Raw genomic sequence first — 13,889 nt, 5'->3', positions numbered from 1 at the left:
CTCTACCATAGTCCGTCCACTATATTAAGTATTGAACCCCGGACTTCCTGTCACGGAGGATTGGACTTGATCTAGACATTAGGAGAAAGTTTGATAGCATTTTTGGTAAAGGCCCTGCTACATTTGGCTTTTGTATAATATGTGAACACTTGGTGTGTTTTTTTTTCTGTATCATGTATGGAGATAAGAGAGCCCATTTTAAAGACCATTCACCCTGGTTTGTACCCAAAAGAATGCAGAAAATAATGTTGAAACCAGTTTACTTAAGGGCTCTTCATAAAGAGGCATAGGTACTTATTCCTTTCCTGCGGATCAATCCTCGTCATTTCAATACCGGCACTCTAAACTAGATTGGCAAAAAAACCACGAAATATATTTTGCTCGTAATGTTTTTTTTTTCATCGCAATTATTTTTGGTTTTATACATATATGATATCGGACAGCAAGATGAGATATATGATATCGGACAGCAAGATGAGGGTTTATGAAAACTTCATCAAGGCTACACATGAGTGACATTGGCAAGATTGTGTTTATCGTTGTACTTCAGTCTCTTTCTCCTCTTCGCGCGCCACGTATGTTTGATGTTCCCTGCTGCCTATGAAATTATCATTGTCGCAGCGCCGATGTGTGTGTGACAACAAGAGTGAGCCGAAGAGCAACGCCGAGAGTGACTACATTTAGAGACGACTTTCACATTCCTCAACATCGCTACATCATCGCTCCGGAGTGCAACTATATTGCTCGCTCCTTCCTCTCGATGGATGAATGTCGGTGACTACTTTATTTGCATATATTGATTGCGCGCACATCTCGCATAGCATAGCCGGGGTATGATGCAGTAATAAGCGAAGGGGTATAGAAGAACGGAATATGATGCTGACTCAAGGTGGTCGAGGTTGTTTAATAGCGGAAAGTAACAAATCGCATTTAATCCCATACGGTCCCTAATCCCAGCCAGGTTATCCCGTTACTTAAGTCAATCTGTTAATCTCGCTTATTAATCCGTGGTCGTATCGGGGCAAAGAACACTAGCATTAAGTATTAAATATGTTTTTTTCCGAGCGCTAAGCCTAGTGTATCGATATCGATATCTGTATCCAACAGCGCATATGCAACGCTTCAGTTTTTAAACATGTCGAATTGCACCGGGCCCTTGACTCCATTCACATGTTTCAGAATGACAAAATAATGGCTCTTGATGTACATCCAAATACAGTATCACCACATCTTGATCCACACTACTTCTGCCATGTATGTATTCGGTTCTGTCTGCGTGTGCTGCTCTTACGAATAAGTTTTAAATATGGAATGAAATTGACTACAAGGGGTTTCAGTCATAGGTTTTTTGCAGCGCTCAGGATGGAACAGAGCTATCTTAATGAGTTGATACATTCTACGATTTCTAGTCCCCTGATGTTCATTGAATAAGATAGACTACTAGGCTCAGTTTTACAGACAGGTATTATCTTTAACCCTGGGGATAACTCAATTGAACATGAATAGAATAAACTTAACCCCCAGCTTAAAGATAGTACCGGTCTATGAAACTGAGCCCGGTCTATCATATTACCAGAGAAGATTCTTTTGACAAGATTTCAGTCCATTTTGCTGGAATTTTACCTACAGACACAAACACGCAGCGTTGAAAGTGACGAATTCCGATATAATTAGATGATGAAATAGTAACAAGGGGTGAACGCGTAACACGTAGATAATAAACCCTGGTGTAATAGGATGATTATACTCATTAGATATCCGATCCTGGTATAAATACAAGCGCAAGACAATCAATTGACTCAAAGTCTCGCATGTGTCCGCAGTCACCGATTACGTCTGAATACATGGTGTAGAATGTGTTAATCAAGTTTACTGCACGGGAGAACCAACCGAGAGACTCATGGTTCGTACAAACGAATTTAATTGTGTCAGTTCGATACATTAAAATGTCGCGGCGCAAACAGGGCATGTGTTCCCACCAGATGAAAGAGATTGATCTATAGACCTTCGAGAACTGAATGGAATCGTGTGACAATTTGGTGAAAGACATCGTTGCGCGATCAATTCGCAGACTCTTTCTTCGTCGGGGTCTGCTTTCACGATGAAGGCAAGCAGGCCCAGAGCGAGCTATTGTCCGAATATGAAATCCCTTGTATCGGTGCGTGTATGTATGGTTTAAAAGGTTATAACCTTGTCACATATACACTTCGATCTCTTCAAAAGTGAAACTGACCTTTTAAAAGGAGACATGTACTTCCATCTGTTAGCGATAAAGGTGCGCAACATCAGGTTTAATGTTGTTCCGATAAATAAGCATTCATTTGATCAAGCATTTGTTTTATTTGAAATCAGTCCATCTGATGGTTCTATTAACAATGATTTAAATTTTCATTATCAAAAGGTACAATCATTACACTCCCAAGTGATATCTAGTTCGGCAGGTTTGAAATCTTCGTCATCATTCTAAAGGGCCTTATGATGTGTATCAGTCGTATGTGTATGTTTTACAAACGCGCAAAAATATTTATTACCACAAAAACCTATTCAAAACCAGGAAACAGGGCAGATGTTTAGCCTTATCATAAACAATTTTTATATCATAATACATGGTTAAGTCGAATTAAAAAACGTTTTCACTATTCCAAGGAATTGTTTGTTTATTCCTTTATGTGTAATAAGATTCCTTCTTGTGTATTATGAGAGAACAGGTAGGGTGGCTACATAAGCATCATCCTTCTAAGGTGGACAGGGGCAGACCAATTTGAGGAAGTAAAAAACATTATTATCGACAGGATTGACTGGTTGAACTTCCTCCTTCAATTCACCTATAATTCAGTTTCACAGGGAGCATACATTCAGCGAATTATGCATTCACCCCCATTTTGTATAACGCGTGTGTGTGTCATAACTGTGTTGGCATTTGTGTCCTTGTGAATCAGATGTTCTCGTAATAAATACTGTTCACCTTCTACTTGCACTGACTCGAGTAGTTCCAGAAAACTCCCACAACGCAGAAAAACAACACCAATCCTTCAATGCGTATATTCTTCAACGAGAGAAATTTCCATTTATTTGTGTCCTTTTTTGTTTTGAAAAAAAAAATCTCTGCTATACAAGCACCTATGTTTTCTGTATATATGATATTCTATCTATACAAGTCTCATATGCTAATGTGCTCGAAATAAAATTGAGAAAAATGCAGATGTATATATATATATGGAAATCAATTGCAGCCACATTAAATAAATCTATATGTAGAAATATGTGCAGAAAATGTGAACCATTCTTCTATCTAACGGTACTTGTTCTTTGGCCTTATACGCGTTAGTCATTATCCATCTTAGTCATTTTGGTTTCTCCAAGACAGAATTGCTGTAAGTGAAATCTTTCAGCAATTACTCGTGTCCTTTGCTCCGACAGACCTGACCCGTAAAATTTCCGAACTAGTCAAGGATATTGGGAGGGGGCTCCCCGACATCGCTTCTGCACCGGGCGATGCTATCGAGTCGGCGAAAATAAAAATAGATCAGATTCAGAAATGGGAATCGATCTCTCCTAGGGTTGTTATACACGCGAATTGACTCGGGGATGGATGGTGTCAAAGAACGGTGTCATCTCCATGGTGCTGCGCGACCTCTCCCTCGTCTCTCTACTAAACAACCGATTCAAGTTGCACGCGCACCACGCGCTCTCGAGACCAATGGAACAAATGAAGAAAATATTCAGCCAAAACTTTCATTCACGGTGCCAAGAACACTGCTATCATACACAGCATTTTTAAAAAACGACAAGACAATAATCAATGAAAAAAGCAAAAAGCGTCAAGAGAGATGAATATCAGTTTCAAAGCAAATATAATTCATTAAAATAAATTCTAACATATATAATTATCTTTTTTTGTCATACAAAGGGAAAATAGATTTACAAAAATATAGACTCCTGTTATAGTATGCTTAGTACATACATACATGCACGCGTCTAACCATACTGCATAGTATCAACTAGAATTAAATCTAGCCCACATATATAATAATAATAATTATAATAATAATAATATATAGATATATATTTCAATATATATATATATATATTTATATATTCTCCAGTCGTTGTCGGTTTGCCACCCATTGTCGTTTAGCAAATATTATGATTATCCAGTAAAATTTTACAGTTAGTGTTGCAGACATGATCATAAACATTGTAGCAATTTTTGGTTATTTTTTCATATCATCGTTAATCAAAATTCTTTTTTCAATCTTTTATCGATAAACCATCGGATTGAGGGACGATGTCCATGTATTATTAAGTCCAAATAAAAAGTACAATAATTGTTCGTTGAACATTTTACACGTTAACAGTCTTTTCTAGTTAATAAGGTAGTAGTAATAATAATAAGTATTTGTTCGAAGAGGTCATATTTAGACATTTAATACACAAGTAAACATAAAAATTTGTAGTAGTAGTAGAGTAGTGGTACTGTAGGCCTGAACTCAAACCGAATATACAAACATTTCACTACGCTTTGCCATTTCATCTAATAAAATTTTAAAAAAATTCGAAAAGCTTAATTCAGTTTGTTCTTCTACGAATCGAAAGATACATTGTGTACTACACACACACACACACGCACAATATCTGCCGCAAAAAACAAAACACTTAATACCTAAAAACATCGTTAATTTTCCATCGATAGATAATACATAGAACAAATGGGCGTGAACGTAATGAACCCGACAAAGGCTCGTGTGTGTTTTGGTGTCTAATCAATTCTAATCAGGTTTTCAAACCGGGATCTATGTCCGAAAAACGATCCGATGGCATCACCACGCTGACCCCTGCGACCGACCGGGCAACAAATTGACACTCCGCTATTAGTACACTTCTTTTCTCATAGCATAGACATAGTTCGTACAATTGCGTAGAAAAATTTTTCGTTATATTCATACATAATATTGACACACACGGGCGAGGAGGTACTGCTGAAACAATGGGGTACTACAACACTGTAGGTATATCAGAATTCCGACTTCTATATACATATACATATACATCATATACATATATATGTTCGCTTTAATATCGTAAATGCAACTAAGTGAAAATCACAAGGTATTCGACTGTACAATGTTCGATAATGCTAATCCTGACCTCAACAGAGATGACGGCGGCGTAGACAGTCGCCATTTGTACCTCGACTATACGCGACAGATGCACCCGGAACAACGCACACGCACGCAGCACAAAGGACCCTCGTGACACATCGCTATCGGGGCGAAACAAAGAATAAAACGATCATCTAGACTGATAAATTTTGCGCGTGTGCTACATCAACGGGTACACGGAAATTAGAGAAAAATTTGTGAAAAAAAAAAAACATCCGGCAGGACTAACCAGCACATTTTTAAAACATAATCAACATTATTACATATAGCAAACCTAATAATACAAACAAAATTGCGGTTTTCTTATTTTCTAAAAAATTTTGTTCGACGACGATGAGGCGATTTTTTTCTCCTAGGGAGGAAAGAGGCTTCTAGCAAAGTGCGCCCCATCAATAAATCAATTGATCGCGAAAACGTAGACTATAAAAGCATATTCTGAAAAACGCAAAATCCATATATAACTCGTTTAGGGGAACGAAAACCGATCCGGATTAATACATTACTAAATCGTGACCTGATGAGTTTTTTTCCCAACTCTAAATTCCTAACCGAGAAGATAAGCTCGCCGACTAAATTGCGATTGAAAAAGTTAGTAACAACTCCCGTTTGATCAAGGTATAAAGCTTAATGGTAGAGAAAGACAAAATTGTCAATAGGTTGAAATGCATTTGATGACTAAGCAATGATTATTAGAGACTTTATCAATCATTTTTGATTATTAAAAATAAACTCGACTTTTATCTGTAAAGAAGTGCGGAAGAACTAATAATACATAGATTAATAATAAACATATATAGATATTCTTTTTTTTAACGTACAAAAGGGTATGCACACACGCATGATGGAGACACCCTGATCTATAGGATTTGAACACAATACAGGTAATAATAACTCTCTGAAGGTAATGAATGAACATCAACGCTGCCAAGAGCGTGCGGTGACCGACATATTGGTACCCGATACGAACAAAATATATATATATATATATATATACATATATGAACGAAAATTCAAAACTACACACACCATTGAAAATCCTAACATTCGCTCATTTTTTAATAATAATAGAAAAAAAACAAACAAACAAACAAAATTCCTACATCGTATATAGTCGAAATCAATCGTACAGTAAAGAGATTGTGTTTTATGTTGATTCAATAAAGTTACTATCGTTTATTATGCAAAGCTGATTGCCAGTGACGCCACATGGTGGGTTTAATCCCGTCGGTAACATTTTGTTCGTTACGACGACAGTATTACGGAGAGCGGTGGCGCTTCGTTTCAATCGAGTTACAAAAATTGCGTATATCATACAACGAACTTGTTCAATTTTGAGCAATAAACAGTTTTGTTTGTTATTTTTTTTTTTCAAGAAGATTATCATAGGTTCATTTTTCTTTTTTCTCGAGAAATTCTTTTCTTTCCAAAATATCATCATAATCATTCGAAGTAGCGCTGAAACGCGTGGTAGTCCCCGCACACTAAGAAACGATTGCAAATGAAACCCCATCCCTTGATATTTCTGCTTCTAGTTTTAAAAATATAGACCAAACTCTTTCGCCCCCTTCATTCGACAACTGATATGTTTTCATAGTAATAATAATAATAATAATAATAATAATAATAATAATAATAATCATACAACACATTCAATTAAAAGCGACATTTTTTTTCAAATCACATTTTCAGTCAACTATATATGATCATACACATCTATCAGTTTTACTTATAATATATACATATATATATATATATATATTTATCTCATTTATATTTCATCATATATATATATATATATATATATATATATATATATATATATATATATATATATATATATATATATATATATATATATATATATATATATATATATATGATATACACACACATCGGTGATGAAGTTTCTCGTGGGCGAGTTATAATAATTCATTAAATATTCGATGAAAAATTTGTGCATCGTTGAAGATAGTCAATAGTATTATAGTATAAGCGAGTATCAATTTCTTAGTAGTAGTTGTAGAAGTAGTAGTAGAAGTAGTAGTTAAGCTATCTCAAAGGTAGGACATAATAACCGAAGTCTGATCAAACCAACAGCACAAGAGAGAGAGAGAGAGAGAGAGAGAAAGAGAGAGTTAACATTAAATCTAGGCCTATGTTACTACTGTACATAATATTAGTCCAGTATCTAGCCGATGTTTCCACCTAAACAGGGAAGTTGTAGGGGAACCCGTACATCTCGTCTGGTGTATTCAGACTACTGTACGTAGTACATATACATTCGCACACTAAAATGCAGACACATTCACATGACATATTCACGTCCTGATAGTACAGCTATATAAGTCAGGAAAATGATAGAGAGAACGTTTTATAGTGAATAGTGACTCGGATACAAGATAATCCGTCCTGTTTGACTTGATATGTGTGATATGATCGAATACTAAATTTTGGCGATTCATAATAACAAAGCGAATGACGACAAAATTGAGAGATAGTTCTGATATTAACTAGATTAGAACGCTGAAGAAAAACTTAAATGCCTTGATTAGACGCGGTACTTTCGGCAAACGGGACAAAACCCGATTCGCGTTGGTATACAGAATAGAAGTTGTATATTAGAGGTGATCTTTTTGTTATGCGGTATCTTAACAGAGAGAGAATACCGAGGAGCTGCAGTGTGCTCTAGTATCTCCGGCAGGGGAGTACAGCAGTCTGACTATTTCTGTACTCGCGCTGCGCACACACTCACACAGCAGACTAGTATGTAAAATAAGCCTATCTGAGTCATCACTTCGGCAGTTCCAGGCAACTATATAAGGCAACCATAAACATTCAGCAGAGCGCTGTACCTACCTACACACACGTACACATACAATCACCTACCGTTGAATTGCTGGGAACCTAACCTACTCATTCAAAAACACCCGACCCTCGTTAACCGAACTGCTTTTCAACGATTCTCTAACTGCGATATATTTCCGTTAATTAGAACATATCCCGTGGCATTCAATTTTCACACACGTTTCGATATGGGTTTCAGAAAATTTTTAGAGACTATCTGAAAATTCGCTTGAATCATAACGGACCGTTGAACCTATCAAGAAGCGCCCACACATTTATACCAATTCTTTCCCAGCTACCATTCTGCGGTCATTATCATTACTATACTCGAAAATAAAAGATATCTCGTAACATATATATAATTCACTCAAAACGTACAAATCATATACAGCCTAAATATCGACGTAGCCTATTTTACAAAAACCAATATCACCGAAACTGTTATCATCATCATCATTCATACAAAGCACTTCTATAGCGCAATAAATTAAGGTTATGACATAGCCGAAGAAAAATCATGATCAATACAAAGGAATTTCTTAATACTTGCTGCCGCTCAGAATCTGTGTATACGCGTCGCGCGCAACGAAATACTCTCTAGTGCTATTCCGGTGAATAACCGTTCAATTAAATCATTCCCGAGACTGTTCGCAAACTCGATTTCCGCATTTAAAATCAAACACATTATTACCGTATAAAATATCACTCTCGCGCGCGCACACACACAGCTCCTGTTTAAATACAAAAACATCGAAACAATCGTCGCTTATCTAGTTTGGATTTTTTCCATTCCCGATCATTTCATCCGCGGATGTTATCTATTCATTTTTTTTTTCGATTGAATTTACAAATTTTTTTTATACCAAAGTAGAAACAATATTCATCTATCTATCCATTATTATATATATATATATATATATATATATATATATATATATATATATATATATTACCGTTATTGATTTATATGCAAACAAACTATAATGTAATCGATACTATCAATCTTCGGAATAAAGAATTTTAAGGCGCCGATATATATATATATATATTCTTCGAGGGACCTAAAAACAATCCTGACTATCACTGGAAATTCACGCAATAGGTGATCATAAGTGCATAATAATATTTAATGTTAATTCTATCATTTGATTCGTTCATCACATCAACGACTGTCGTAGTTGTTCGCTGTTTTTTTTCTTCCTTAAAAAGATTTAAAACCTCCATTTCGAGAGACTACTAAAAAAAAAGAAGTTTTTTTTAAACTTGCTTTCAGCAAACCACACTTCGGTCTATAAAACTTTCCTCAACTTTAATTAAAACTGCACAGTGCAAAACCTTCAATAAAACAAATCTCGCAAATCTCAATAATTCCTACTCCGTACTAAGATTCTAATCGATTCTTCAACTATCAGATTCTGAACGCACGCGCAGTAACGATCTTAAGGAACGACGCTAAGGGGCAAATGTATATATACATATAACGCTAAGGGGCAATATATATATATATATATATATATATATATATATATATATATATATATATTCGCTCGACATTCAAAATACAGATCTCGTGAGATGATATCTACAATAACTAATGGTGCACTACCTACCGACTATATTTGACGGTATTTGACAGTTCTGGCAATGAAGCGGTATTACGGGCTAGAACCGGTAAAAAACGTGCGCTTTTGAGATATTCGCATTTATAATCATACTCGTTCTTACGCGAGCGATAAATCGGGTGTACCGGTAATTATGATAATTAAATTAAATCGTTTATATGAAAATGTAACATCTTTTTTTTGTGGTATGAAAAGAGATAAATACAAAGAATAAAATACTCTGCATGTATTTAAAGATATAATACTTTAAAGTTTAGATAACTTGAATAAATTTTTTGTTCATATTCAAAATTTAAAACGTTAAAATCTTTACACATATTACATATACACTTTAGGAGGATGCACTTCGATTTAGTTTTAAGTTTTTTTTTAATCTCAATATTGAATCTAATTATACATACATACTCTGTATATATAAATACGCTGTGACTATACCATTCCATGCAACTGAGTGCGAAACATACTTCTTTTTTTCTAAATCATGGAATATCTAAAATATGAGAGAAACTTCTTACTTTGCACAACTTACAATGTCACTAGCTCACCCGACGCATATGGAATCTCCCAAGGTGAAACTCGAGCACGAACGCGTTCGCTAACTTTCGCAATCGCAGGAACCGTCCCCGCGCAATCCGAACTATATCCAAACAAGATCCGAGCATCGTCACACAAGAAGTACTTTCTTTGCGCTATGTGAGTTTCGACGTGGTACGGTGCTCCGTGCGACGAAATTCATGAGTATCGCAATATATATCGTAGTAGAACTTCGATTAAGAAAATAAATATATGCACGCCTGAGTAATAAGAAAAGTTTTATGTAAAAGTCCAAATAAACGCTGTGCGGTCTTTCTGTCTGAATTGTCTAGTTTTCGTACTTATATATATATATATATATATATTTATACTTTCGCGTTAGTTGCACCTCGGACATCGGCGATCGCTTTCCGGTTTCTTGACCATCAGATTCGCGCACTCGACGCACAAACGATGCACGTGACACGGCATGAACATCGACGCCGTCGGATCCGAGCACATCGCGCAGCCGTAGCCGTTCGAGCTCGTCGAACTGGTCGGGCTCGTCGACACGCTACCGCCGAGACTCGAACACGCCGAGGTAGGAATATACGTGCAGTTCGGTATCGCTGTGTACGCCGACACGCCGCCATTGAGCGGGTCGCTGCTTATACGCCGGATGGTCGGGTGATTCGTCGTTTCGGCCAGCGGCGGAGTGATACACGAATGCGTCTCGCCGAGACTGCTGCTACGCTGTTGCATGCCGTTCGTCGTGTTGAAAATAGCCGCGTTCGTATTGTCCATCGTCGCGTCCGTCCAGACGGATGACGACCCGAGTGTCGTCTGCGCGAACGTCGGCGACGCAAAACCTTCGTCGCTGTCGTAAATGCTGAAGCCATTAGTGAAGCCATTGGTAGAAATGCTTGAATAATCGGTGATTTTGGCGCCGCCGCCGTTCATTGACGGGAACGAGAAAATGTTGTTATCCTGGTTGTGGTGTTGGTTTAACAGGTTATTGCTGTTCAGCACGTTCAAAGCGTTGTACGAAGAAAATGCCGAATTGGAAGAATGATGAGCTTTGAAAATGCCGCCGTTGAAGTCGCCGCTGAAGTCGTGAAATCCCGAATCGATGCCGTTCGAGTGGAAGTCGTTGAAGTCTTCGCCTTTCGTATCCATAATTCCGCCTGTGCGCATTGCGATGTGGCTCTCGATTTGCAGCCGCGACTTCTCAACGTTTTCGGGCAGTCCGGTGACTTCGAATATCGGCTCTTTATCGCGACTCGGAGTCACTATGTACGTATGCGTTTGTTGCTGTATGCGTTTGATCGTGGCGCCTTTCGGGCCGACGACTAGTCCGACGACGCGGTATGGCACACGCACCTGGATCGTAACTTGTCCTGGCGCATTCGGATTAGGCGGTCCGGGAACTAATCCGTTCGCGTTATTTCGTCGACTCGCTCGGATCTGACTGAAGTGATCAGCTGCTGATAGGATTTCCCGTTTCGCCGCGCACACGTCCTCTTTGCGTCCGGTGACGACGAACACCGGCTCCTCTCCGCGTACTGGCGTTTTGATGTACGTGTTCGTTTTTGCGCGGAGGGCCTTGATTTTGCAACCTGAAACAAACAAAACACAATCATTAAATTGTCATCGCGAGCGCAGTTCCTAGATGTGGTCAACAAATCGTTTCCCTGTTTCCAAGAATAGTTAATTCCAACACTTTCAAATTTGTACTTATCGCCTACGAGCAATACAATATAATTCAGGTGGTCTAGCGCGCACCGCAGAAAGCCTATTAGGGATGGGTTTTTAAAGATCGTGGGTAGCTCGTTATCGAGCGGCCGGAAATTAATCCAAAAGATACCGACTACAACCATTCTTACGAAAAGAGTTTTCCAACTAATCCAAGAATGCTTATACGGCTAGGTATTCAGACAAAGGGAAGTGAACCGACCGAAGTTCTTCGACTGCCAAAGGTATGGTGACCTCTTTTGACTAGACAATGTACCAAGTTAACACAGGTATAGAGGCAACATGCAGACCCCCTTCAGACAGTAGTTTGCCGCCAATTTTCCAGAAGTGGGTCAGTCATCGTGAAGAACACTGATGGTGTTATATATCTGTGTAAAAGGAGGTATTTGCAATTTCCGCCATCTGAGCAGATATCACAGAATGAAAACTTCCGAGACAAGACCCAAACAGTATCCCGCATGGAATTATGCCAAGTATAGGACGAACACATTGAATTTCTACGGAGCAAGGAATAAATTAACACAATAGAATGTCAGACTCTGAAATTAATAGAATAGGAAGTGGGTCAACTATTTATGTTCCGGGAAGTGCAGGCCAAGCCTTTTTACTGCTTTTGCTTTGTGGTGGTTCAATGTTCAATGGGCTATCTACACTTATTAGGTGTGCCAAAAATGAAAAGCACATGGCATAGATTACAACATATATAAGCATATCATATACTATATTTTCGCGAATGGTCTACAATTTTCGAATAGCCTACAATGACATTCAGGGCCTAATTCGGTTTTCGTATCTAGTCAACTAGTGATGGAACTAATAACCCAATGATCTTGATTTTCGAACTATTTCCGGAATATAGTTCCTACTAACTGTGTCTGTGGAAAAGAAAATTTTTGAATGTGATAGCAATGTATCCAAAATTCGTTAAATTCGCCTTTTCTAGAGCAAAAAATTGCAAAATGCGCCGAAGTTTATCATATCTATGAAAACGATTTTAAAATGAAGGCAAATCTATTACAATGTATATTTTTGATCAATTTGTTACAATTCCCGAAGTCTGATGCAAGCTCTATTCCGAGTCTCTAGTATCAGCACCACGTGCGTAAGAGAACTGTGTAGAGAATGAACAAAACCAGTCCCAGGCATGACTCACGCACTATACAGTCAGATAGACAAAAGTAACGTGCGCAGTTGCATGAAAAAAATAACCGAAGGTAAATCTTCTCTCTAATTAACTAAGACAGCATATTCCAATTAGTGCAAAATTACACAGAAAACTCACCTTGACGGCCGACTATTTCGGCGACATGTTCCGAGCTTGGCACCGGTACACACTCGGTCATATTAGCGCTTTTGCGAGCTTTCATTTCCTCGAAGCTCTGCTGCACGGTCGTCGGCGAATAAGAGCCTGACCCACCGCCACCGGAGGAATCGCCACCGCCGCCGCCGCCGACCACGACGGCTACATCGTCGTTTCCTAATCCGAGCATGGTCAACTCTAGCGCTAACTGTAAGGCCCGCTGGTCCTCCAAGCCGCCTCCGTTCGAGTTCATATCGGTAAGTAAACTTGCTGGCATCCTTGCCTATGTGTGTTCGTGTGAGATGATAGTTTCGTATGTACGATGTAGAAAAATATAAGTATCCGTAGGAGAGACTGAGAATATAGTATCACGTCGTCCCTTTCAAAGCTCTACTGCTGGCATCTCGCTGGCGTGAATCCTTTAAATGATAGCCGCACAATGGTGTCGCGGCATCGTCATCGTGTTATGACGTCAGCGCGCGAATAATTTCAAAGCAATCCGAAGCGCGGATTGGTCGATCGCCTCGACGAGCTGTCATTCATTGGCCTTCGCGTGAAGAAACGCGCGAGCCAATTACCTCGCGCGTTGGGCGGGGCTTACGAGGCGAGCACGTGGCCCGCGCTATCCAGGGTTGTTTATATATCGATCCAACAACGTGGTTGTGTTTAGAGCTGCGTTAATAAAAATCTTTGCGT

At 38.5% G+C, this 13,889-nt stretch overlaps 1 protein-coding gene across 1 annotated transcript; it reads right to left on the bottom strand.

Annotated features, from left to right (window-relative positions):
• Positions 1-9,947: 9,947 nt before the first annotated feature.
• Positions 9,948-13,593, bottom strand: LOC141905675 (RNA-binding protein MEX3B-like). Its single transcript, XM_074794644.1, has 2 exons — positions 13,176-13,593; positions 9,948-11,757 (listed from the first exon to the last, which is right to left on the bottom strand). The coding sequence occupies exons 1-2, from the start codon at positions 13,468-13,470 to the stop codon at positions 10,541-10,543; spliced, it is 1,512 nt and encodes a 503-aa protein (XP_074650745.1). The 5' UTR covers positions 13,471-13,593; the 3' UTR covers positions 9,948-10,540.
• Between the last annotated feature and the right edge of the window lie 296 nt (positions 13,594-13,889).

This window comes from Tubulanus polymorphus, chromosome 5 (genome assembly GCF_964204645.1).
Source record: "Tubulanus polymorphus chromosome 5, tnTubPoly1.2, whole genome shotgun sequence".
Lineage (NCBI taxonomy): Eukaryota > Metazoa > Nemertea > Palaeonemertea > Tubulaniformes > Tubulanidae > Tubulanus > Tubulanus polymorphus.
Note: the sequence above shows the minus strand (reverse complement) of the source record. Positions and strands in the feature narration are given on the sequence as shown.